We start from the raw sequence: 26,704 nt of genomic DNA, 5'->3' as shown, positions 1-26,704 counted from the left end.
CCTCCACTTCATAACAACGACATAAACACGATAGACGCTACGAACTCGGCTTGGAGAAGTCTGGGCCAAATGATGCACAAACTACCACTCTAGGCTCCGGCGCTACCCCTTCATCACCACCCGAATTTATCTGTCACAAGTGAGGAGGTGGGCATGAACATTTTAAAACAGGTGGGACGGTGTAACATGGGAGACATCTATAAAGATGGTGCCTTTATCACAGAGCAGGACTTGGCCTTTATACAAAACCCGACACTGCTTTTCCGCTTCACGTTCCATAGACTTAAGGGGGCGTTAAAACAACATTACCCGTCCTTCCCAGACGAACCGCCAACTATGGATACCCTGCAACTGTTGATCACCTCCCCAAACACCTCACATCTAGTGTCACGGCTATATAGACAGGCACAGACAGAACTAGACTATAGGGCGACCAAGGCGCAAGACAGGTGGAACGAAGTACTAGAAGTCCCTCTTACAGAAAAAGAATGGGAAACGACATGCACGCTCACAAAACTGCTCACGCCAAATGGCAATCTGCGCATAATCCACTTCAAATACCTACATCAGGTATATTACACGCCAGCCCAACTGCACAGATATGGCCTACGAGATGAGGCAAGATGCAAACGATGTGGGCACGACCAAGCAGATTTTATACACCTAGCTTGGAACTGTGCGAGGATACAGAACTACTGGTTGGAGGTAGCGAACAGGATAACCGACATGGTGGGGGTGCCAATTGAATGTACGATTCAATGTTGTCTTTTGGGATTACTGGGTAATGTGAAAGCGGCGAAACGTAAATTCTGTGCTATAGCGTTATTATTAGCCAAACTTAGAGTTTCTATGTGTTGGGACAGCCCAAGCACACCCCTAATCAAGCAATGGCTGGCTGACCTGTCATATTGCCAGGACACACTCAGGACTCAGGACAGACCCAGGGATTACTGGACATATTTCACGAATTATTTAAACGCACAAGTAGAAGATTAAGAGACCTAATGAATGTGTAACTTAAAAGAAATCTGCATGGTTATCGGTATGCAGAGGTACTATATATACCATCGCACTACTCTAGTGGTTCGGGTGGGGAATGCAGTAGTGGAATGATCCAGTTATGTTATATAATTGTTATTTAAATATAATAGTAAATACTGACACCAACTGATATTGTGAACGCGGCTGGCCCACAGTGGTTGTAGGCGACTTGCTGTGTACTACAAAAGCTATTGTTTGTATTGATTATACGTTGATCATTGAACGTAACCACACGCTGCCAGCCTAATCAGGGTTGTGGGCACTGAGCTGTGTATCCTTTGAAGTACAACAACAATAAAGGTCTTGGAACAAAATATATATATATATATATATATATATATATATATATATATATATATATATCATATATATATATATATATATATATATAATCTATATATATATATATCTTGTTCACAACTACCACTTTTTCGCACCTAGTCACTAGCACTTGGGCCGTTTTGTTTATTCCTTGTTGCAGACCCGTAGTATCATCTATACACTATAAAATGTAAAAAGAAAAAAAGTAAATTTTTGTTTCAATATATTCCTTTGAATTAATCAAGATTGGTGTCCCTTTGTTTTCTTTTTTTGTCATTTAACTGCAATGACACAAATGTTTGAATAAGTGTTCGTCTTTTCTAATGTTTTTTATTCATTAAGTAAGAAAAGCTATTTTGTACCAGACAGAACCAACATTATTCCATACATTAAATTGTAAGCATTCTTTAAACGTTTGACACATCTCAGTCTTGAAGCATAGGAATTGCTAATCCAGCAGGGGTACTTCAGTCCATTTGAACTACACTAGCCAGAATGGAGAGGAACAGAGGAGTGCTTGAGGTATAAGTCGTCGGGTCACTAAAAAGGAAGCACTTCAAAAACTAAATGGGTTGTAACTAGAATATTGTGAACTATCTTAGAAAAAACACAACTGTTGGATGTAATGGGGATGGAGAGGGAGCAGGAAGGATGTTGACTTAACTGCTATGCCACACTAGGCTTCACAAGAGGTAATTGAGATTTAAAACGCACAAGCAAGACTCTTAGACTCACACCTGATTTACTGTCAACTTTTACTATGTTTTACTCCCAGCTCAACGTCTCAGTCCTCCACATCTGAAGCAGATATTGATGCCTATCTGCAGAGGTTCACAATGGTCCGGTTAGAAAACTACGAACCATGACCACTTTCACAGTCTCAGGTCATGGAGGCCATTAATTACTCGACTAGCCACAGGTTAACAGCTGAATTTTACAAAGAAAATGAGAAATTGCTGGCACCCCACATTCTCTTCTTGTTGTGAGAAGGCATGGGAGACCAGAATGCTCCCCTTGATGCTGTGAGGCAGTATTCATTCTATTGCTTAAACATGTATTATTCACTTAACCGAAGCTCCTCCTACCAGCCTCCCACTAATCAACATAGCTTTAAGGATTATTATTTTAAATGATCAGACTTTTTGTCCTTGTTGTTAGGATTGGTTTCCCAAATCGAGTTGGATTTATTTAGCTCCACGCCTGATAATCTTCGGACTACCTTTTCCCATATGATCCAACTTAGTCCATAACTGTAGTTCTGTTCCTAGTTCCTGAAAAAGTGTTTGACTCTTTTTATATCATCTGTCTGTTGGTGACTAGAAGGTTAGCCTGAGGGTGAACATTAGTGAAATCTGATGTGCGCATCGGAAGTTAATCTGTATTGTTGCCATCTTCAGATTCCTTTTTCAACTGATCATTGAGAAAAGTTTGAGGGAAGAAGTGGAAAATACACTGAGCAACACTGAAGCATAGGTATACTATAGGGATGCTGTAACTAGTTTCCACCGAATAAGCGTGACCACGAGAAGAACGCATGATGAAGTGGGGTCATCCAGGGGAATGGAGAACACCCCCCTTAAGTTCTGCCAGAAGTGCCACCATTTGATAGAGAAGATTACCCATGGGGCCCTCAACCTCTGCCTTCCGTGGTAACACCGCACCAAGGGGTGTGAGGCCTGCGTAGATGTTCAGCCGAAGTCTAAAGGTGTGCAAAAAACAGGTTATATTACGCCCTGGTGGTCTCTGAAAAGAAACAGACCTCGTTTAAATACCTCATGCTGTTCAGCGACTAGGAGGAAAATATGGAAGGCAATTGAACTGGCTCAAGGAGAGGAATCGGGTGTTGAAGAGAGGCTCATCGATGTGGAAAGACAAAATGCCATGAGGAAGGCGTTAAGGGAACCTAACCTGAATAAGCAGCATAAGGTAACAACCCTGCCAAAGACCTCTAAGTCTGATAAGACAGCCTCTACGTTGAAGCACTCAAAGATCGAAGGACAGCAGAGACATAATGAGCTACATGGGTTCAAACTCATGGATCACATTGAAGGCAAGTCTGTGGGACCCTCATTCAACCGGTAGGTGAGCAAGAAAGGGCAAAAGTGAAGAAGACAAAGAGCGCAAAGCCACCTTCTTGTAAAAGAAAAACACAGCTGACTCCAAGCAACAATTGTTCTAGGTTGAACACAAGAAGCGACTGCTGGAAGCCAAAATGTTGGCACTTCTTCTTCTGAAGACTGATTTCGATATGGTGCTGAAGGTGTTTTGGATCTCTGGAAGGACAATGGGGTGAAATCACTCTAAGACCAGTAAGTAAACCTTTCTAGAGTCCCTCGAAAAAGGATAGGAAGAGGTCTTCCACTAAAAGGACCAGGGTAACACTCTACAGTCTTAGAGGATCAAGAAACAAAGAAGGAAGATTGGCAAGACATCAACGAAGACTCCCCAGAGGGAGCGGGTTTGGGGGGGGGGGGTTAGTCCTATCTTTTTAAGCACCTCACCACAGTGTACAATGCGATCGTCAAGAGAACTGCAGGCACATCATTTGATGCACACCGATGAGAAGTAGGGCAGATTGGGTTTCCTTGAAACACTCATGCCGTCGCAGAAGAACCTCATCCTACAGATGCTCTCTCTCATACTTGACCAAAAGACAGAGGCCTTTTGAGAATCTGCCTCCTAGAAGCTGTGACCCCTTAAGTTGCAAACAAAATACATGCCTCTCAGGACACAGTCTTCATTAAGGGTAATGCAGCTGCAGGTAAAGCCTCCACAACAACTAAAGTGCCACCAGACGAGTAAGCTGGTGTAGATGGTAGGCAGGAAGAGTCCGAGCGATGACTATTCAATAGAGAATCACCAATTCCAGTCTACTTCTGAACCCATATGGTCTCCAGCAGTGGGAGGAGATGGATCAGATCATGCAGCACTTTCCTGCTGAGTATAAGAAAAGGGCAAAAACAACTGTGCAGGAGGGAAAAGCATCACCAACACCTTCCTGAAGTCTATAGACTCAGCAGACAATGGTGACCAGACATACATGGGAACAACCTGGCTGCGAGTCTCCAGGTTCATGTCTCAGTTATTGGTCTGCCGTTCATAAGTGGCACACTCTTTGGACTAGCAGTAGACGAGGCCCTACAGCAAATATATAGAAAAAAGGATGGCAAAACCGCAAAGACCACCTTTGCTCTTCAATTTCTCAAAGTTTGCAGAAATGGGGGGGCATACCAGGCAGAGGGGGATTTCCAACACCCCACACCCATGTTAGACCGCCATCATATCCACAAAGCACACAACAATAATAGCAATATCGATTGCATGGGTGAGGAACGGGAAGAGGGTAAGCCACTGAAGGTCTCTAAACTTGCAGCCATCTGACTTTTGCCACATATAGCCCAGCACTTGACATCAGTAGTGGCAGGATGGGGTTGGGGGGGCGGGGGGGATAAATGTCGTCCTTGAATAGAGGATAATCACCATAGATAAATGGATACCAAATATAATAGAGCAGAGGTACTGCAGCAAACGGCTTAAATTCTTTTTTTTAATTCTTTTTTGTATAACCCAATACCAACAAGGGTAAAGATTCACTCCTGAGACTAGTTACTCCTTGTACAGAGACTAGTTTACTTCCTGCTGAAGTAAAGCTCCTACTAAAATGAGCAATTTTAAAAGTTTCTCAAACATGTACTTGAACAAAAGGTATACTCTGGTTACTTTCTTGAATCCAAAGCCAAGTCTGTCATTAAGGCCAGTGTTAAACCTCAAACAAATGACGAAAACAAAACCGATAAAGGCATGGGGAAAATAGCTATTCTACAGGAGGTCCTACCGCTATGGAAAAGGGGGCGCTACATGGCCATGTTAGATGTAAAGGATGATTAATTGCACATATCCGTTAATCCAGCCTCTGAATAGAAAGCGACAGCCAACTCTCCTTGACCGGTCAAGTGAACGCAGTGTTGGTCTTCTTTTTCCTCACACTCAAGCTGCTCAAGAAGATCTTCAATTGGCTCTACACCAACACTCGAAGAACCGTCACTGAAGCCCTCCTCACCAGTTAGCTAGACTATGGCAACACTATGCTGGAAACAATGCTCAACTGATCAGAAGTCTCCAGACCATACAAAACGCTGCAGCCGGACTCGCCCTAACCCTCCCACCAGCTCTCAAAACACCCTCCGCCTCAAAGAGCTTTATTGCGACCCAGTCCACTAATGAATACACTTCACAATTGGCTGGTGAAGGTGAGGTTGTGACACCAAGTCACAAACATTCACATTGTAAAGTTCACACTCCACAAGCTGGTGTTCACGGTAAACCAAGCTAAATCCTCCCTAGTCCTGGAGCAGGAAAAGGTGTTTGGGGGGGCTACTGTACATACAAGATGGGTAAGGGGCATACCCAATTCACAGAAGAATTTCAGAATTGGAACGCAATGAGGCCGCTAATAGAAGAGGCAGTTTCTGACCGTAAAAATGATAATGGCATCCTGCATACCACTCATTGAACATCCCAGATTGCACATGTGCCCAATTCACAAGTGTTTGCAGAACAAATGGCTAGAGGGAGTTGGCAGGATATGGTGGCTATCACAGAGAGAATTCAGAGAGCGAGGAATTGGTGGAACATAAGCCACATTACTGTGGGAACGTCCTTCAGAGTACCAACTCCTGCAGTGAAATCACTACAGATGTCTCTCACACGGGTTGGGGATACATATGCGAAGCCTCGATTTTGAAGGGGCCTGTGGAGGCAGTCAAGCACATAAATGTGTTTTCTGTTGACTGCTTTCCTAGCGCTGAAGGCCTTTCATGCCCTAGTAAAGGGAAAACTGTGCTAATCCAAACAGTCAACACAACCATAATGTTCTAGCTCAGGGGTCTCCAAGGTTTTGTGTAATATGAACAGCTCGCGTTCAATTAAAGTTAAGAGCTACTATTATTAGTGTTCTAATGTGTGACCACATCAAATCAGATGACATTAGTGGCCTTTATCTGCAAGATCATGAGAAGTGATCACACAGAGCATCAAGCAGGATTGCCAGCAGAAATGTAAAAAAAGGCGGTCAACTTGGAATGCCTCCATGTTGGTAATAAATGCTAGTCACAGCTTCAATGCCCCTGGTATGAAAGTAATATTAAATAGGTCTCCCCACATGATTTCACTCACAAATGGGCTTTAAATCTGTTTTGGAAATGCAATTTCTTTCCTCCAAACATCAGCTTATGAGTATTGAAAATACACACATTTTGATCTTGAGTGCACAATGTTGGCATACATATATTAATTCAACCAAGAAAGCGGTTAAAATTTAGTAGGCTAGGCTGCACGAGCTTCTTGTTGGAGAAGCCTGTTCTAGCTAGGCAAGCGGGGAGGAACAACACATTACCCTCTACCGAAGCTGGCCCAGGACACATGGAAGTGTGCCATTAAAAGATGCAAAACCCTAGTGGTAATCAACCCGCCAGGTGTACAAAATGTACAGGCAGACAAGCTAGCTGATGAGCAACTAAATCCCATGAATGGGAGCTAAAGCAGCAGGTTCTAAGTGAAATTTTTCACAGGTGTGGGGTCAGGCTAGAACTAGACGTGTTGCCAGTCCAGAAAACACAAAATGACAAAAGTTTGCATCCAGGTACTCTACTGATCCAAGGGGAATGTCCTATGGGTTCATTTGAGATTTGCATATGCTTTAACCCCTCCCATATAATTGATTTGATGGTAATAAACAGTCAACCATGATGCTCATCTTAATAGCACGTAATGGGTGTGACCTAGATGGTTCTCAGACCTAGTAAAGATCTCGGGGGGAGCAATAATAAAGCTTCAAGCAGTTTAGTACTTATTTTACAGGACGGACAGCTGTCACCCTCAGCTGTCACCCTCCGCTAACCAGTTCTCACTGAGGCTAGGAGACCTAGTATGCGGAGGTGGTACACTGCAAAGTGAAGAAGGTATGTCCTCTAGTTCGATAGGGGGGGGGGTATTTGGGGACACCACATTATTACATCCCTAAACTGACTTGCTGAATGAGAACTTAACCTAAGCATCACTTATGGTTCACCTGTCCACCACTGTAGCATATGCTAGGAGACTCGCAGGCGCAAACGCTTCCTTAGCACATCTGTCATCAAGAAATTTCTAGAAAGGGCATCATGAGTGACAGGCAATCCTGTGTTCGGAGCCTAAACATAGCGCACAATCAAGCTAATGATAGAGCCATTTGAACCAATGCACAAGGCAGAGCTAAGAAACAATTAACCCTAAAATCCGCCTTCCTTGTAGTCATCACATCACTTGATTGAGTTGGCGAGCTACAAGCACTCACCAATCAATGAATCATACTTGCAGATACATAAGAACGGGGTGGTGATGAGATCAAACCCATAATTTATTCGGAAGGTGGTGTCACAGTTTTGCTTAAATCAAACTATACAGCATTCTTCCAACAGCCAGAGATACGCTGAAAGTGCCTTAATAGATGTCCAGAGGGTGATCGTGTCCTACCTCCAGAAAACCAAATGTGTAAGAAAAAACAGGGTTTTTTGTGGGTTCTTTTGTTACTTTTGCACAACCAGGCATGGGGACACCATGTCTAGGGGTACCATTGTATGATAGTGCAACAGTTCTGACCTGCTACAAGAATGTTGGAGTGAAACTAGAGGAGAAACTAAGGCCACACTTCACATTAAAGAAGGTTGCAAATGTCTCTATCAGTGACATCTTTATGGCAGTTATGTAGTTGTCTAAACAAACTGTGTAGACATTCATGTCAACTAAAACTCAAAGGTGCTAAACGTGCTAAAACACCTGTTCACAATCCCCAATTAATTTCTATCAATCCTCTCTAAGGAGTCAAATACTGCTGCAAAATCTATGCACATCATGTTAATCTAGAAAAGAGTCACGCTGCAAAACTAAATGGTTACTTCTAGGAGTTATCTTTCAGCTTGATGGATTTTCTGTGTTCATATGCATTCCTCCCACTTCCCCAGAAAGGAAGGGGAGAGACGTGCGCACATCGGCAGAAGCAGCACACCAATAACTAAGTTTAAAGACTTGCAAGTCCCCAGGAGAACAAACATTGTCATAGCCAATAGGTCTCGCCTTTGGGACCTTTTTATAAGTGTTTAGTTATCCAGCACAATATCCTTGGTGCAACATCATCAACTGTTGCATAGCTAAACACTTATAAGGTCCCAAAGGCGAGACCTATTGACTATGCAAATGCTTGGTAAACCAAAGTAAGTGGATCTGATTCTGAACTTCCCTGGTCACGGATTGTTTCACTGTGTGTGCATCACAACTTTCCCTAGCAGGGCGCAGTGTGGATCTGAACTCTGCTGTGTTTCCGCAGCACTGCTGTGTGGCTTAAGTAGTCATCGGACAGTAAGTGGCACACTCTACGGCCCGGGGCTACTACTGCCGGGAGGTGGGGGCCGCGGACGCCATTTTGTGAGCCCTGTGTCATGCCAACATGTTGGACTTGATGACCGCAATGGAGTGAGGGGTTTGTGCCGCGTTGGGTGCGTCCTGCTGCATTTTCATCACAGGCAACAACATGAACAATGGAAGTTTGACGCTTGCCATCCAAGCACTGCATCGTTTGCAAACAGACCTGCATAAGGAGGGAGGTCCCCCTGAGCAGGACTGGTACTCCGCTGGTTTACTTGGCTTCCCAAGTGGGTGACAGAACTGTGCATGTCGTTGCTGCCTATCCTCATTTTTGTACTGTTTTGTGTGGTTAACTACAAGTAGGGGTTTCCTACTTCAAAAATCGGTCCTCAAATACGGTAGGATGCATGAAACTAGGGAAATAGTAATAGTTAAAACTGCAAAGCCCCTAGCAATGTGACTGTCATGAAGTATGGGGTAAATGATGTAGGTGAAAATTATCTAGAAGGGGGGGGGGTTACATACTTTATTTCACATTGTGCAGATTACACGGCTTGCATTGCCTTGCCTACAACCCTGGGGCCGGCAGCATCAATTAACCATATAAATAGCACACAGCAGTTATGCTGACAGCCCTGAGGAGCGGCAGCGAGAGTGCATTTAAACTGGCATTTTCATCAAAATGTGTGTGTAATCTCTGCTTGTTTAATTGTCCTATTACATACTCTAGGATTAACAGTAATCAATTCAAACTTATCACTCCCTCCAAACCCCCTTCCCCCCCCCCCCCTCTCCCACCACGCCACCACCCCTTTGTCTCTGCCATTTTCACTCCTAGTTCAATTTGCCACCAACACTGCACACCATTCACCATTTGTCTCACTGGGTCTTTGACCTGGGCAACCTGCCACCAGAAGTAATCTCCAACCATCAACATTTTGGTATAAGTACTGTTCTTTCCTAGTGTCTGGGGTGCCACTTTCACGCATCACTTCCTTGCCATTAGGTCAAGTAATTCACTCAATATTTACTCTGCAATGATCTATTCCTCCAGCCTCCAACCACTGAACATAGGGACCCCAGATATCCACTAGCCTCGACCTGTTAGGCAACAATTCCTAGTATCAGGTCAATTGATCCTTACAATATGTGACCATGTGTAGCCATCCGGCTACTGTAGGGGGTTGCGACCTTTTCCAATGTATGGCCAAATGACGCATGGCCAGCAATAATCGCATGGAAACCAGTTTGCGAGAGCCCCATGGGACCGCCAATACCAAGCCCAACAACGCTATTATTGGTGTGAGTGGTATCTGAACTGTTGTGATGTCCCCAATGTGTCCCATCACATCTACCCAAAACCTTGCCACCGGTTCACATGCCCACGCCAGGTGTAAGAACGAGGCGTCACACACTCCACATCTGCAGCATATAGTGTCTTGGTGTAATCCCATGCGGTGTAGTTTTTCCGGTGTACGGTACAGTCAGTGTATGTTATGTTATGTTAACACATTCTTCTATAGCGCAACAGCTACTCCAAAAGGAGTGTCCCGGCGCTTTGGCGAAGAAGTCCTTCGAGGGCGGCAACATAACTGAACAGTAAGGAAAGGCGGGGGCCTATCTGGTGAAGAGCCAAGTTTTTAAAGCCTTTCTGAAGGACATAAGCCTGGGGGTCTGTCTAAGAGAAAGGGGAAGCTCGTTCCAGGCACGAGGAGCAAAGTGGTGAAAAGAGCGGCCGCCCTGTCTGACCCGTTTAATGGTCGGGACTACCATTTTAGACAAGGAGGCGGACCGCAAAGCTCTGTTAGGCTTATAAAAAACAAGACGTTTCTTGATATAACTAGGGCCAATGTCATGTAGGGCTTTGAAGGTCAACGTCAGACTTTTGAAAAGGACTCTCTTGGCTATAGGAAGCCAGTGCAGTTCTTTTAGCAAGTCAGAGGCACTAGCACGTCTGGGGAGCCCGTAGATGGCACGGGCGGCTGAATTTTGGACTACTTGAAGTCGCCTCACAAGGTATTTAGGGAGTCCCAAGTACAAGGCGTTTGCGTAGTCCAATCTAGACCCGACAAGCGATTGAACAATGACCCTTCTATGGTTGATTGAAATCAAGGGGAGAAATTTTCTAAGCATCCGCAGGATGCCGAAACATTTCCCCGAGAGACAGGATATTTGGGGCCCAAAAGCTAGGTCATTGTCAATAATGATTCCTAAATTTTTAGCTTTAATACTTGCATTTGTAGGTGGAAACAAGTCTTGCGGCCACCAGCTTTTCCAGTTTGGTTCAGTAGCACAGCCAAAAAAAAGCAGCTCCGACTTGTCAGAGTTGCATTTTAAACCGTGCCCTCTGAACCAACCAAAGACTGCCTCTAAACAGCTTCTGATGTGAGTTCCGTCAAACACCTCATTCTTGTCATATGTAAACAAGAGTTTGGTGTCGTCAGCGTAGGACACGATCTGAACGCCGAAAGACTCCGCCACCTCTGCAAGGGGGGCCAAAAAGATGTTAAAGAGCAGGGGGCTAAGAATAGACCCCTGAGGGACCCCTACTTCCAGAGGTGCCATAACGGTGGAGTGTGGGGGCGCCCAGATCGTTTGTCGACGGTCGGCTAGAAAGGATTTAAGCCAGTTCCACACCGTCCCCCGAAGGCCACAATCCCAGAGTCGTGTTAGGAGGGTATCATGGGGAACGGTGTTGAACGCCGCCGACAAGTCCAACATGACCAACATGGCCTTTCCACCAGCATCCAACACCTCTCTAATAGCGACTGTGACTTCTAGTAGCGCGGTCTCCGTGCTGTAATTAGCACGAAAACCAGATTGAGTGTTGTGCAACAGATGGTTCTCCTCGATGAAATTAGAGATTGATCTGTGCACATGTCTTTCTGCTACTTTTGCCAGAGCGGGGAGGAGAGAGATTGGCCTGTAGTTGGCATGGACGGTAGGATCTAGAGCTGGTTTTTTTTAGAAGTGGAAGAATGAGAGCACACTTCCAAGCCGGAGGGACTGCACCAGAAGACAGTGAGGAGTTGAGGATGGAATTGATGGGACCATTTAAGGCTGGGGCTATTTTGTTGAGACATGAAACTGGGCAAGGATCAAGAGGTGAGCCCGACTTCAGCTCAGTCAGATGGGCTAACGAGGAATCAAGACTCAGCGGGGGGAATTCCCAAAGAGTGGGAGCCAGAACAGGTTTTGAGGATGAGAGGGCATCTGGTAGATCAACCTTAGTTTGTTTAGAGTAAACAGCAAGGGAAGCTTGGATGGACGTTATCTTATTGACAAAGTAATGCGCCAGTTCAGTCAGCCAAGGTTTTGAATGGGACTGGGCCGGGGTGCCTAGAGACGGTGAAGTAAAGTCTTTGACAATTTTAAAGATTTCCTTACATGTGTTTCCCGAATCATCTATGCGACGTTCAAAATAGGATTTTTTCTCATTCCACAACAACTTGTGGTAGGATCTAGTCAGATTTTTAAGTTTTACTTTTTCTAAGGGATTATAATCCTTCCTCCACACTCTTTCAGCTCTCTTACAATTTTGACGAGCTTCCCGGAGCTGAGAAGTGAACCAAGGGGCAGAGGGCCGTTTGTTCCCAGATTTAGCTATTTTCTCGGGGACAAGAATCGCCAGTCTTGCCGTAAGCCATTCGACAAAGTAGGCTAGGTCCTCTTCCACGTTGCCTGACAAAGTACAGGGAACACATTCCATGGCCTGCAGTAACATCTCATTAGAGAGAAGGTGGAAAGGTCTGGAAGTTCGCTTGGGAGGAATAGTGAGTTTCATTCTAGAGGATGGAACACAAGAAAGAAAGTAATTAAATAATGATCCGACCATAGCACCGGCTGCGGAGCTTGAAAGTCAATAGGGATGGTAGAGTAGACTTGGTCCAAGGTGTGACCCTTGTTGTGCGTAGGTTCGTGAATGAGCGGTAGCAATCCTAATGTAGTAGTTATATCCATGAGTTTCATAGTGTCTGGATTAGTGGCATCATCCATATGTATATTTAGGTCGCCGAGGAGTAAACAATGCTCCAATTTAAGACAAGGGACAGAGAGTGCTACCTGTAATTCGTCCAAGAAGGGGCCTAAAGGGCCGGGGGCTCTATATAAGAGGATGCCGGTACATGCCTGAGAGGAGGAAAGATGGAGTGTGAAGCCAAGGGCCTCAGTCTCCTGGATGTTATCGACCGGAAAAGTGGTGCAGTGCAGCTGATTATTAACTATGATAGCCGCACTGCCCCCTCGCCCCGATGATCTATCTTTCATAATGATGGAATAGTTGGGAGGGATGGCATTGACTAAATCGGGGGCCGAGGAGTCGTTTAGCCAGGTTTCTGTCAAAAAAAGACAGGATACGTTAGAGTTGTACAGCAGGTTCCAAATGTCCAGCGCGTGACAGCCTAAGGAACGTGTATTAAGGAATAGGCAGACGGCTGGAGCCGGTTGGCTAATTGATATGGGTTTCTCATATTTAGGAAGACGCCAACCGCAGTCTGAACAGCCTTTCCTTAGGGCACGACTACCGGGGAAAACGTGATGACAGCGACCAACAAGAGGACGAAGTTTTAAAAGGGTCTCTGATGTGTAGGAAAGCGACATGATCAGAGTAGGTAAAAGTAATGCACCTATCAGAAATAAAAGCCAGCCGGCCGTCCTGCCCCGTCCGCTGCCGGTACGCTGACGGGCGCAGACGGGCAGGACTCTGGCACGACTCTGGCACAGTGAAGGCGCCACCCTGCGCGTCACCGCTGCGCGTTGAGAAGGGTGGAGCTTTAAGTAGGCCGGCGTAACATCAAGTTCCAGGCACCAAGACCCGCATCAATATGGCGGTGTCTGGCTTCAGCAACCTATGAAATTAAAATGTATCAACCTTAACCTATAGTTTGGCGAGAGGTGTTCCAATTGTATACAGCAATATTCCCATTGTTTGTCAGTTATTTGAAGATCGAGATCCCGCTCCCAGTCTGTTTTGGATGTGTACGACCCCACAGGGGAACTGATTAGCGTAATATTATATATACGCGTTTATCAATTTACGGGGAGAGGGGTTGGCCAGGACATTCTCCAATGCCAGGCAACTTACGTGAGTTCCATGCCGACAAAGACACTCATCTGGCTGTCGGTTCCTTTGGAAATTCCATATATATCGCTTTACAGGACGCCCTAAGTTGATAGTATAGCAATGTGTCTAAAGCTGAAGGTGTTTGCTGTTCACACATCTGCTGTAACAATAAGAACGTGGCCTCCGGATATAAGTCACCCCCTTTAACAATGTCATGTGCCTTCGCCCTTTGTGCAGTCGCCTTGTCCATAAGGGGTGTCAGTAGTAGATTGCCCCCTAAAGGCATAGATGGGGCATATAACTCTTGCACGCCCGCTCTCCTAACAATACCCCGCAATGCCCATCGCGTCGCTTCGACCGTAACTATCTCCTGATGGGGACGCTTGTAAGGGTGGTATACTTCTGCATTTAAGGGAGTCAGGCAACCCTATCTATTTCTATCGCAACATGTGGCTGATATGGAGTCAGTGGTGCTAGAAGAGCAGATACTGTGCCTGTGCAGCACTATATGCGTATAGCTCAGTCTGGGGCTCCCAACCGCCCTTGGCTAAAAGGCAAAGTCAGGAGACGTCATGCGACATGTGGCTGTCTGTCTGCCCACACCAATTCCAATATGGCCGACCGCAAGCTCCGAAAAAAGTGAGCGGTAAGTGGCATTGGAATATTTACAAACAAATATAAGCGCTTCGGCAACAGTACCATTTTTATTATTGCTATACGTCCTCGTAAGGAAAGGGGTAAATGTTTCCATCTGCAAACTTTTGTTTCTACCCAGTCACTAACTCTCCCATAATTTGCCGACCATAATTCCTACATATCTAAATGCCTAGATACCGGGTTTCACTTCCCACCCATTGTATGGGGTACTCCGTATCGAAAGGAACAGTTTTGTTGGTTAGTGCCAGGAGTGTGGATTTAGCCCAGTTGATTTGTATACCCGTCAGGCCGCCGTATCTAATTAGCGCCCGCACTACTGTGTGGAGATTGTCTGGATGATTAGTCACATAAACCGTCATGTCATTAGCGTACATTGAAATCAGTATCCCCTTGGTTGTGAAGCCTATTCTCCGGTATGTGTGGTGTTGGCAGAGTCTAGCCTCCAGTGGTTCAGTCGTGATAGCAAAAAGCAACAGCGATGGGGACAACCCTGCCGGGGTACCACGCGTGATGTGAAATGGCTCTGACACCTGCCCATTAATTCTAACCCTCGCCACTGGGTTTGTCTAGAGAAGAAAAAGAAACTTCCACTCCAGGGAGTCGAAGGCCTTCGTGGCATCTAGCAACGCAGCCACGGCCTGTACATGAGGGGCAGGTAATGTAAGAGACCGAATAGTGTACGTAGATTATGGGTGGTTGACCGGCCCGGGATGAACCTGGATTGATCTGGGAGTACTATTTGCCACAGCATCGGCTGCAGCCTATTAGCCAGGAGTTTACCGTAGAACTTAGCAACAAGGTTAATTAATGACAGCGGTCTGTATGAGTCTGGCAAGGTTAGGTCTTTATCTGGCTTAAAGCCACTATCGTAGCCTCTCTCAAGGTGGAGGGGAGTATGCCAGTTTCCATTGCCTCCCGATACACATCTAGTAGTCTGGGGGCTAGGATATCCACGTATTCTTAGTAAAAGGCTGCTGTCAGACCATCTGCTCCTGGGGCTTTCTTGGAAGGCATGCTATTGATGACTTGTCTTACATTGTCCACCGTTAGTGGCATTTCCATATATTCACAAGCTCTATTATTAAACCACGCCAGAGCCACCGTATCTAGATAGTCGGTCATTTAGACCGTTTTCGGATCTGTGCGAGATGTGTACAGCCTCTGATAATATTGTGTCATAAGTGCTAGAATGTCCTGTGGCCTCCTAGCCATTTCGCCCCGTCCGACTGTAGGTCCGTGATACAGTCCGCTCCTCTCAGAGCTCGGAGCAGCCCTGCAAACGTCTTTCCGGCCCTGTCCCCCTCCCCGTATCGTCTTGCCTGTGCATACTTAGAAGGGGGAATGTTAATATTGATGTTGATGTATGCAATGATATGTGTATGTAGAAAAACAAAATCTAATCCCTGTTGTCGAAATCCCTTGATATGACCTTTCCATCAACCTCAAGTCAGAAATACATGGTCAGGCAGGTCCTGCGCCCTAGGCCTGAGGCTAGTGATTGGCAGATCACAGATGGTGTGGCATGTAACCAGCAGGACAAATGCGCAAACAGGAAAAAAAACAGATTAGTCCCACAGATAGGCAGCAACACCACAGTGGTCCTGGGAGATTGGCTTCAATAAAATGCACATGGCCGGAGGGGTGCACGTTCCCAAAACCCCATAAAGTTAGAAGCAACATGAAGTTAAGAACACTCAGCCAGTCAGGACACAGCACACACTACACATGCAGTGATCATGCGCTCCCCATGCCGGACATTTGGACACGTTACCCACTGCCCTTATTGTGTCCAAGCAAGGTTGAGACCAACCTGCTTTTGTCATCAGGTGAGAGTATTTTATGGCTTTATGACAAGACACACATTCCACAGGATTTATGAATTGTTTTATGATGCTTCAAATAATATATAAAAAGACATTCAAAAGGATTGTACTTTGAGGTAGGCCTCAGACTCGTTTCTGTATGCTGCACTCCCGGCGGTAGTGTTTGATTAAGCCAACTGTTCCTGTTTTACTAAACGCCTCTTGTCTTTGTTTTTTCAAGGTAAAGTCAAATTCGAGGAACACATTTTTGTATAATTGTAGATTTGCCGCATTTGCCACATAATCCATCATGTGCCACATAATCTTCAGATTTTTAACAATGAAGACATTTTATTTTTGGCGTAAACGGTCCAAAAGTTACTAAAAATGTAGCAGCAAGTGTTGCTGCTCAGTAGAAGGCTCTTTGCAAAGCTGAACGGTTATTTTTCTATTGCTTATTGATATATTTGGGTGTTAAACTGGTACTAATGAGGTGCAGCCAATGCCCAGACAGTTACCAAGTAAAAAAATGTGGAAATAATGAATACTGTTACAAAATGTGCCGCATAATTTGCCTTTTATTGCAGCGCGATTTACTCACTCCTGCCGCATAATTTGGCCCTATCCTGCCGCATAATGCCAGTGGCCCTGGGCATACGTAACAGACCACTCATGTGCTCACGGACAAGGTACACAAATTCAGGATAGTCCGTGAAAAATACAAACAGGTGGTCACCCTAGATGGTGTGTACATGTCTCCTTAAATTAGTTTGCTGTTTAGAGTACTTCACTTTTCATGTGTTTTCCGAGATGACCCAATAGATCACTTTCAGGAAGATTAGTTGTTTTTATCAGGACCCGTGAGATCGATGTTGAACTGGGTACTAGTGGTTATTAAGCCTGCCAGTAAGCAGGCATCAGTTTCTATCTCGCTTATGGAGTGCCTTAACCATGTGATCTGGTGAGGAGTGAATGATGAAACGAAACTGAAACTTTGATATCCATTCAAACACGGCTGCAGGGGAAGCAATTGTTGGAGAGCGGTCTCGAGGCTGATGGTTTAAGATGTCTGTAAGGTACAATGTTCTTTATATAATATATTAATTTTTTGTACGAAACACTTCAATACTGCACTTCATGCGCCTGCACCCGGGAAATGCCGGTTCACCCACATTCCCATTCTAAGGATGAGGGTAATGCCTCTCATAATGTTTACCAGCTTGCAGCTAACTTTCATTCTTACACAGATGTGGCGTAACCGCTTGAGTTGACGGTTTTGGAGCTGGGGAACCCGGTTCGAATCTCTGTGTCGACTCTTATGTTGTGATTCTGGGTAAAACGCGTAATCATCACGTAATCTCCCCATGTCTACAAAAACATGAATCTGTCCTAGTGTAATGTAACTGAGGGTCATGTAAAGCGCCTCAATACCTTCGGGTCGAGTTCGCTCTATAAAAAACTGAAATGCTGGTGAGGAAAGAGTTAAAAGGTTCTCAAAATGGTTATGCAATGGAAGGAGCGTGAAAAGGCGACATTCGGATAAAGTTAGAACACAATTAGAGAACAGAGTTTGTCATACAGAGTTGGAAAGTAATAGAAACCTCTCACTAAAGTACTCACATTGTTTCCAAAAGTAAAGGAGCACTGCTCCAATGGGATAACAAGCATTGTTGCTGCCAAAAGTAAAGGAGCACCGCTCTAAGGGGATGACCAGCATTGGCTGGATGCGTGTGTGCGCGCACAGTCTGCTCTTTTTCGAAGCGCACACTCGTGCTTGTGGCATGCCGCTGCGCACTCCCGCAAGCTGTATGCCGCCACAAGCACGAGTATGTGCTTGGAAAAAGAACTGTATGACTGCTAAAGGTCTCCTATGCAGCGCATGCGTGCTGCGTAGGTGAGACCTAAAAAAACAATCGGAAGATGGCGGAGACACACTGGCACTTCCAGGACACACGTCTGATGTCTTACGGAAGGTCAGATATGCCACCAAATGGTTGTCGAAGAAACAGACTATTCCAGGCCCAAACACTAAATGGTGATATAAGTGCACAGCATGTGAACCCACAAAATTCCTCAGGCTACAAAACTACTCCCATTTCGTTTGAGCAAGTGTATACTCATGAGGGTAAGTTTTACTTACTGAGCATTTGATGTCTGCAGGATATGGGGTACTGGTAACCCAGGGTTCCAGGTAAGGGACTTTTCTGGGTAGGAGAAACCTTCGAGGTGCTGCTTAATCTCTCATGAACTAGCAACTTTTCTCCCCCCCCCCCTCCACCAGATATGGAGAGGTAGAAACGCCGATCATTTCTGTAGCAGCTGCACCCAAATTCTAAGCACTCCTGTCTGCTTAACTGCTTTCTTTTCTTACCTGATATTTTTTAATCTTTTGTGCTTTTTAAAAAAAAAACGGCTAACATGTGCTTTCTTATCTCTGTGATAGGACCATTATGATGAGGAGATAGAAGTGTATAAACACCACCTGGAGCAGACATACAAGCTGTGCCGGTGTTGCCAGGCTGCTGTGGAATATTACATTAAGCATCAGAACAGGCAGCTGCGGGCCCATCTGCTAAACTATCAGCTGAAGCGTCGTGATGCTGACAAGACCTATGTGAAAGTATGTCTAAACCGTTCCATTCTGAGCTAAATAATGTGGTTTTGAGGACTTTTGGCCAATGTGAAACTGATTTCATGGTCTCTGGTCCAATTAATTATAGGATATATTGTGCCATCCTATTTGGTACTACTCTTGGCATTCTTGTCGATGGCCAAGCATTGCTAAGTTGAGATTTGAGAACTGTTTCTACTGCATGCAGATGTAGAAATGTAAATTCTAGGGGGTCTACAAACACAACTAACGTTTCTCTAATATAGAGGTCCAGCATTGCAGGTGCAAACTAGGATTCCAGTGTAGGTCAAGGGTCGGTGAGTCCATGCTAGATTTGTAGATGCCTACATACGAAATGTTTTAATTAAAGTGACATTTATTGACACCTTTATATAGTGCTTTACCTGAAAAGGTTGTTAAGCAGTTACCGCAATGCCACATTCTTCCAACCTGGTAATATTTCGACTCTGAACTAGTCTGAAACCTTGTATAGAACCAAAATATTGTATGAAATGATCTTGTCCTCTGAAAATCAGCTTATGGAAAGCCCACTTTTTGTGCTATTGATACTCTGTTGTTAACTTCAGACTTAATGTGCGATTACGCATGCTCAAAGATTACAGTGATGTTGTAGTCTGGTATTGGTATAAGGTCTTAGTTTAGGTTAAAATAAAAAAGAAGGGACAAACCAAACCTCATTCACTGATGAAAACAAAGCGTTTACGTGGCATTGGTTATGGTAATAGTATTTTAACTTTTTTTATAAACTGAAAACACTGAAATTTGCTAGTTATAGTTTAACTAATTTGGGCCAAATTCATGCTATGCTTATGAACCTGCACATTAAATCACTCATGACATAGTAAATGACAAAGGCCTTTGACTTTTTTAATGCCTATAATGGACCTCTAAGTCGGAAAGGACATTGTTCTAATTCTGGCTACTCCCTTGCGTCTGTACAAAAGCTTTGTTTCTCTGATCTTTAATATGAATAAAACCTCTGTCAGGAGCTACTTTCATGAATTCCCGCTTGGTTTGAATATTATACAAAGCCAAACCAGTTATACTGTGTCTGGAATGGCACAAGGCTTTTGTCATTTTTCAGCTCTGCGTGGATAGCACTAGCTCTTGTACTTAAAGACTTTGCTGAAAAATTGGAAAACGTTCTCTTTTCCAACTCTGCATTGATGGCACTGTGCTAATCCTATGCTTAAAACCCCTGCTAGAAAAACATACCCTTCAGGTGAGCAGATTTAGAGTGTTGGTATTGTTGTAAAGTGCTCCACATAAAAAAACTGCTCTCCACCTGAAAGTTGACAACTCATGGTTCCCTAATTTGTTGCATAATTTAACGGTACTCTAAGCCTGAAAGGGCATGGTTTGGAGATTAATATATATCTTATATACTGTTTATTTCATTGCCAAAACCATTGCATACTTAATTTACATTGTGATGCATTCTTTTTTTTTTTTCTCGCAATCTGTACTATTGATGAGGGTGGCTAGGGTATGATTACCCTTTTCGTGATTCTACCCCAGCTCGGTTGGCTTTTCAGATTTGATCCCGGTGTGAGTGACTGTGTCTGGAACTACTAAGCTTCGAGTCATAGGGTTGAATTGATATTGACCCAGTCAGTCAGGGGAGTTGTTGCATGTGACATTTTTTCAGACGTGCCAACCTACCCTAGGTAATGCAGACATGAGACTAAGCCTGTCTTTCTCGGGTGATACTGCCTGGTGTCTGCAATGCTGCCAGGGTGCCCTGTGTCTGACACCATCAACCCGTCCACGCCATGTAGCCAGTAGTACTTTGCCTCCTCCGACTTGTAGTATTGCTTTTTTCCAGTTAGAATAGTGGACTTAAAGCCTCTGCATGTCTATATGCTATTGGTTAAAGAGCTAGAATTTACTGCAGCTATCTCACTTGACATGGGTTAATTTAATATTTGTGTGTCCAACTTCTCCCCAGCCATACCAACTTTGCAGAGGAAATTCAGGGAGAGGCTGTCCTACATGAAATAGAATGTTTACATGCAGTAGAATGTGAACTATGACATTTTAAATACAAATCAGAGCAATATTGCCTAGTAAAAGCAACAAAAAATAAAATTATTCAAGAGTGACTTTTCTTTAGGGTGCATTGGGAAGGTCTTTTACAGGGAAACACTGCATGACTAACAGTTTGTGTGTTTTTGAACCGGGTATATAGTGTTATAATGTTCTTTTTTAGTGACTTTTCTTTAGGGTGCATTGTGAAGGTCTTTTACAGGGAAACACTGCATGACTAACAGTTTGTGTGTTTTTGAACCGGGTATATAGTGTTATAATCTTCTTCTTTTTTTTTTTTTTTTTTTTTCTTCCCTCCTTACCCCCAAAAACAAATATATCTGCAGAGCTTTAGTGCTTCTTACTCTGGAACAACTCCTGGCCATGTGGTGCTCTTGCGAATCCTCTCCTTTCTGGTCTGTGCATTTCTGGTGACTTTGGCATTCTGTGGCTCAGTTGACCCTTTCCTATCATGGACTTCCAGTCCAACTCCTTCCTCCTCATCAGTGCAAGCAGGCAATGACTCCAAAATAGAGATCCCGGTCAATGACACATCACAGAAGGCATCTTGCTGGCAAGACCTGCTTCAGTTTGTTCCTGAGCATGCTGTTGAGTACCTGAGGAATGCTTGGAGCTACGGACAGTGCAATCAGCTGGGTGTTACATGCTTCGGACTCCTTGCCTGCCTCCTGGCAATGGGATTGGCTGGGCGAATAAGGTGAGTGGCCATATATTTTCAGTGTGTTGGAAATCTGAAGGGAAGACTGCAGGAGCTGTTTTACCAAGATTGCCAGTGTGTAATGTCTAATAAACACTTAATAGGTTGTCTCAACCACATTTCACTCTATTCATCAAACCCATATTAAAAAAGCCCCCTTACAATAACACTAATCAAATTGCACGCACAAACATACAATTTTCCAAAAACAACTTTACCCCAAATCTATGAAAGCTACACCATTTTCATTCTCTTTTTAAGCAAATTTACTTTCGGGACTATAGGAAAAATATGCTGATGTTGACTGGTAGTTTTAATGTCTCAATGTGGTGCATTTCCTTAGCCTAAATTTTGTTGCCCATGGCACAGGGCTGGTTTCTTTTGGGGCAGTAGCCAGGCCACTGGAATCACCTGCCAAAATTGTGATGAGACTTTTTATGGCAGAAAAGGGCAAATTTCCTATCACAATTCTTTCCTAGGTTCTGTTCTAGTTTAAAAAAAAAATGTTTTATTGTTTCACAGAATTGTTGATGTACAATCTGAATATCGGGACGAAAATATTAGCCATCATATGATCACAATGATAAAAATTGACATATCTGGCATGGACATCCACTTTCAATTAGATTCACACACTGCAGTATGCTTTTGGCTGGAAAGGTGATTTTTTAGTTTTTTACGTTTTTTTTTTTATTTGTCCCCCCGAAAAAGAAGCAAGTAATGGTACATAAAGGCTTCCTTTTTAAAATGTAAGCATGTTGAATCTGATCCAGTTTTAAAAATGCCTGAGTCACACTGAGAATACACTACAGTACCTAGCATGTAAGCATTTCTAATTATCTCATTAGATTTTTATTCCAGCTACCAAGTGTGCTTTCTATTTTTAAGGGAAGTCCATCCCTAATCACTAGGTTGTGTCTATTAGCTAAATGTCTCCTCAGTGGTTTGTCTTCCGTTCTTACACTGAAGTTTAAAATTTCCCGTCTTTCAACAGACGAGACTAGAGGACAAGGAGGAACTTACCTTAGGGTTAAGTGTGGCCCTAAGAGAGGAAAAAAGAAATCTATTTAGCTCTGCTCCTACACCAGCACTAAGCCTGGAAACCTCATTCCTCCATCTTTGTAGTTAATAGAACTCAGTCTGATGTGCTTCTACGTCCTTTGAGGCAGGCCATCACCTTCATTCCCAATCAACGTCCAGGTATGCAGTTTTAAGACTGACTTCAGGAGCAACCTTTTCCACCTAGAGAGCATTTTGCAGTTGAGCCAAATATTCCTAACAGGGTTGTTCACCTGTTCATATAGAGCTCTCATTTTGTAAGTTACTCATTCGAGGACGAGCCTAAATTTGGTGCTCTGTCTGTCTGTTTCCCTCCCCACTGCCACACCTTTGATAAGCTACTGTGGCACATGCCAGGTGCGTCATATTGAGTTCCAAGCCCTCCCTCACCATTTTTAGGTCTCGGCTAAACGCGCGGAAGCGCGTTGTCGCCGAGAACTTATTGTTAGCGAGTGTGCTTCCCAGGAGACACTCCTGGCCGCGCGCATCGCCTTGGAGGGCGATTTGAAACGCGATCGCGCTCGCTGTGGGCAGCTGCTGTCGTGCTTTCACACAGACACACACCAGCGCCCATGCACGCACTTGCTCATACAGTGCCATGCTTCAAGGAAGTAAAAATAATGTGGACAGAACGAATAAAAAGAAGTTAAACATGAATGCTAAAGCTGTGATGGGCACTAAAAATCGAAAAGCTTAAATCAGATGTGTGAAATAATAACGTACCGAAAAAACCCTGAAAAATAACATGTGCATGAAAGCCAAAAAATGAAAAGCAAGTGTTTACCTGTGGATGCAGTCCGTGCGAAGCATTAATACAAATGTTTACATGCTGGCTTATGTGTTTAATCAAACGGAGAAGAGAGGATAAAAGCACAGTGCTAGTGCAATGAGTGAAACAAAACTGTGCTATATATGTCCTCCTAGATCCAACACACAGTCTTACATCGTAGGTGCCAAGAAATATATGAGAGTACCTACATACTGCATCCGGCCGTGAAGGGCATTTACACTACGGAAGGGAGAATGCAGAGTAGTGAGTGCAGAGTAGTGAGTAGTGAGTGCAGAGTAGTGAGTAGTGAGTGCAGAGTAGTGAGTAGTGAGTGCAGAGTAGTGAGTAGTGAGTGCAGAGTAGTGAGTAGTGAGTGCAGAGTAGTGAGTAGTGAGTGCAGAGTAGTGAGTAGTGAGTGCAGAGTAGTGAGTGCAGAGTAGTGAGTGCAGAGTAGTGAGTGCAGAGTAGTGAGTGCAGAGTAGTGAGTGCAGAGTAGTGAGTGGTGAGTGCAGAGTAGTGAGTGGTGAGTGCAGAGTAGTGAGTGCAGAGTAGTGAGTGCAGAGTAGTGAGTGCAGAGTAGTGAGTGCAGAGTAGTGAGTGCAGAGTAGTGAGTGCAGAGTAGTGAGTGCAGAGTAGTGAGTGCAGAGTAGTGAGTGCAGAGTAGTGAGTGCAGAGTAGTGAGTGCAGAGTAGTGAGTGCAGAGTAGTGAGTAGTGAGTGCAGAGTAGTGAGTAGTGAGTGCAGAGTAGTGAGTAGTGAGTGCAGAGGAATGAGTGCAGAGGAATGAGTGCAGAGGAATGAGTGCAGAGGAATGAGTGCAGAGGAATGAGTAGTGAGTGCAGAGGAATGAGTAGTGAGTGCAGAGGAATGAGTAGTGAGTGCAGAGGAATGAGTAGTGAGTGCAGAGGAATGAGTAGTGAGTGCAGAGGAATGAGTAGTGAGTGCAGAGGAATGAGTAGTGAGTGCAGAGGAATGAGTAGTGAGTGCAGAGGAATGAGTAGTGAGTGCAGAGGAATGAGTAGTGAGTGCAGAGGAATGAGTAGTGAGTGCAGAGGAATGAGTAGTGAGTGCAGAGGAATGAGTGCAGAGGAATGAGTGCAGAGGAATGAGTGCAGAGGAATGAGTGCAGAGGAATGAGTGCAGAGGAATGAGTGCAGAGGAATGAGTGCAGAGGAATGAGTGCAGAGTAGTGAGTAGTGAGTGCAGAGGAATGAGTAGTGAGTGCAGAGGAATGAGTAGTGAGTGCAGAGGAATGAGTAGTGAGTGCAGAGGAATGAGTAGTGAGTGCAGAGGAATGAGTAGTGAGTGCAGAGGAATGAGTAGTGAGTGCAGAGGAATGAGTAGTGAGTGCAGAGGAATGAGTAGTGAGTGCAGAGGAATGAGTAGTGAGTGCAGAGGAATGAGTAGTGAGTGCAGAGGAATGAGTAGTGAGTGCAGAGGAATGAGTAGTGAGTGCAGAGGAATGAGTAGTGAGTGCAGAGGAATGAGTGCAGAGTAGTGAGTGCAGAGTAGTGAGTGCAGAGTAGTGAGTGCAGAGTAGTGAGTGCAGAGTAGTGAGTGCAGAGTAGTGAGTGCAGAGTAGTGAGTGCAGAGTAGTGAGTGCAGAGTAGTGAGTGCAGAGTAGTGAGTGCAGAGTAGTGAGTGCAGAGTAGTGAGTGCAGAGTAGTGAGTGCAGAGTAGTGAGTGCAGAGTAGTGAGTGCAGAGTAGTGAGTGCAGAGTAGTGAGTGCAGAGTAGTGAGTGCAGAGTAGTGAGTGCAGAGTAGTGAGTGCAGAGTAGTGAGTGCAGAGGAATGAGTAGTGAGTGCAGAGGAATGAGTAGTGAGTGCAGAGGAATGAGTAGTGAGTGCAGAGGAATGAGTAGTGAGTGCAGAGGAATGAGTAGTGAGTGCAGAGGAATGAGTAGTGAGTGCAGAGGAATGAGTAGTGAGTGCAGAGGAATGAGTAGTGAGTGCAGAGGAATGAGTAGTGAGTGCAGAGGAATGAGTAGTGAGTGCAGAGGAATGAGTAGTGAGTGCAGAGGAATGAGTAGTGAGTGCAGAGGAATGAGTAGTGAGTGCAGAGGAATGAGTAGTGAGTGCAGAGGAATGAGTAGTGAGTGCAGAGGAATGAGTAGTGAGTGCAGAGGAATGAGTAGTGAGTGCAGAGGAATGAGTAGTGAGTGCAGAGGAATGAGTAGTGTGTGCAGAGTAGTGAGTGCAGAGGAATGAGTAGTGAGTGCAGAGTAGTGAGTGCAGAGGAATGAGTAGTGAGTGCAGAGTAGTGAGTGCAGAGGAATGAGTAGTGAGTGCAGAGTAGTGAGTGCAGAGGAATGAGTAGTGAGTGCAGAGTAGTGAGTGCAGAGTAGTGAGTGCAGAGTAGTGAGTGCAGAGGAATGAGTAGTGAGTGCAGAGGAATGAGTAGTGAGTGCAGAGGAATGAGTAGTGAGTGCAGAGGAATGAGTAGTGAGTGCAGAGGAATGAGTAGTGAGTGCAGAGGAATGAGTAGTGAGTGCAGAGGAATGAGTAGTGAGTGCAGAGGAATGAGTAGTGAGTGCAGAGGAATGAGTAGTGAGTGCAGAGGAATGAGTAGTGAGTGCAGAGGAATGAGTAGTGAGTGCAGAGGAATGAGTAGTGAGTGCAGAGGAATGAGTAGTGAGTGCAGAGGAATGAGTAGTGAGTGCAGAGGAATGAGTAGTGAGTGCAGAGGAATGAGTAGTGAGTGCAGAGGAATGAGTAGTGAGTGCAGAGGAATGAGTAGTGAGTGCAGAGGAATGAGTAGTGAGTGCAGAGGAATGAGTAGTGAGTGCAGAGGAATGAGTAGTGAGTGCAGAGGAATGAGTAGTGAGTGCAGAGGAATGAGTAGTGAGTGCAGAGGAATGAGTAGTGAGTGCAGAGGAATGAGTAGTGAGTGCAGAGGAATGAGTAGTGAGTGCAGAGGAATGAGTAGTGAGTAGTGAGTGCAGAGGAATGAGTAGTGAGTAGTGAGTGCAGAGGAATGAGTGCAGAGGAATGAGTGCAGAGGAATGAGTGCAGAGGAATGAGTGCAGAGGAATGAGTGCAGAGGAATGAGTGCAGAGGAATGAGTGCAGAGGAATGAGTGCAGAGGAATGAGTGCAGAGGAATGAGTGCAGAGGAATGAGTGCAGAGGAATGAGTGCAGAGGAATGAGTGCAGAGGAATGAGTGCAGAGGAATGAGTGCAGAGGAATGAGTGCAGAGGAATGAGTGCAGAGGAATGAGT

General features: G+C 44.7%; 1 protein-coding gene across 2 annotated transcripts in view; it reads left to right on the top strand.

Annotated features, from left to right (window-relative positions):
- TMEM201 (transmembrane protein 201) overlaps positions 1-26,704 on the top strand; it is a 274,511-nt gene that overhangs the window by 49,191 nt on the left and 198,616 nt on the right. For both annotated transcript variants that reach the window (XM_086921392.1, XM_086921393.1), the window contains 2 exons: positions 18,728-18,904; positions 21,289-21,659. In XM_086921392.1, the coding sequence (XP_086777518.1) occupies positions 18,728-18,904; positions 21,289-21,659 (548 nt within the window). The remainder of the gene's footprint in view (positions 1-18,727; positions 18,905-21,288; positions 21,660-26,704) is intronic.

This window comes from Lissotriton vulgaris, chromosome 5, assembly GCF_964263255.1.
Source record: "Lissotriton vulgaris chromosome 5, aLisVul1.2, whole genome shotgun sequence".
NCBI lineage: Eukaryota > Metazoa > Chordata > Amphibia > Caudata > Salamandridae > Lissotriton > Lissotriton vulgaris.
This window is presented reverse-complemented; position numbering and strand designations above follow the sequence as displayed.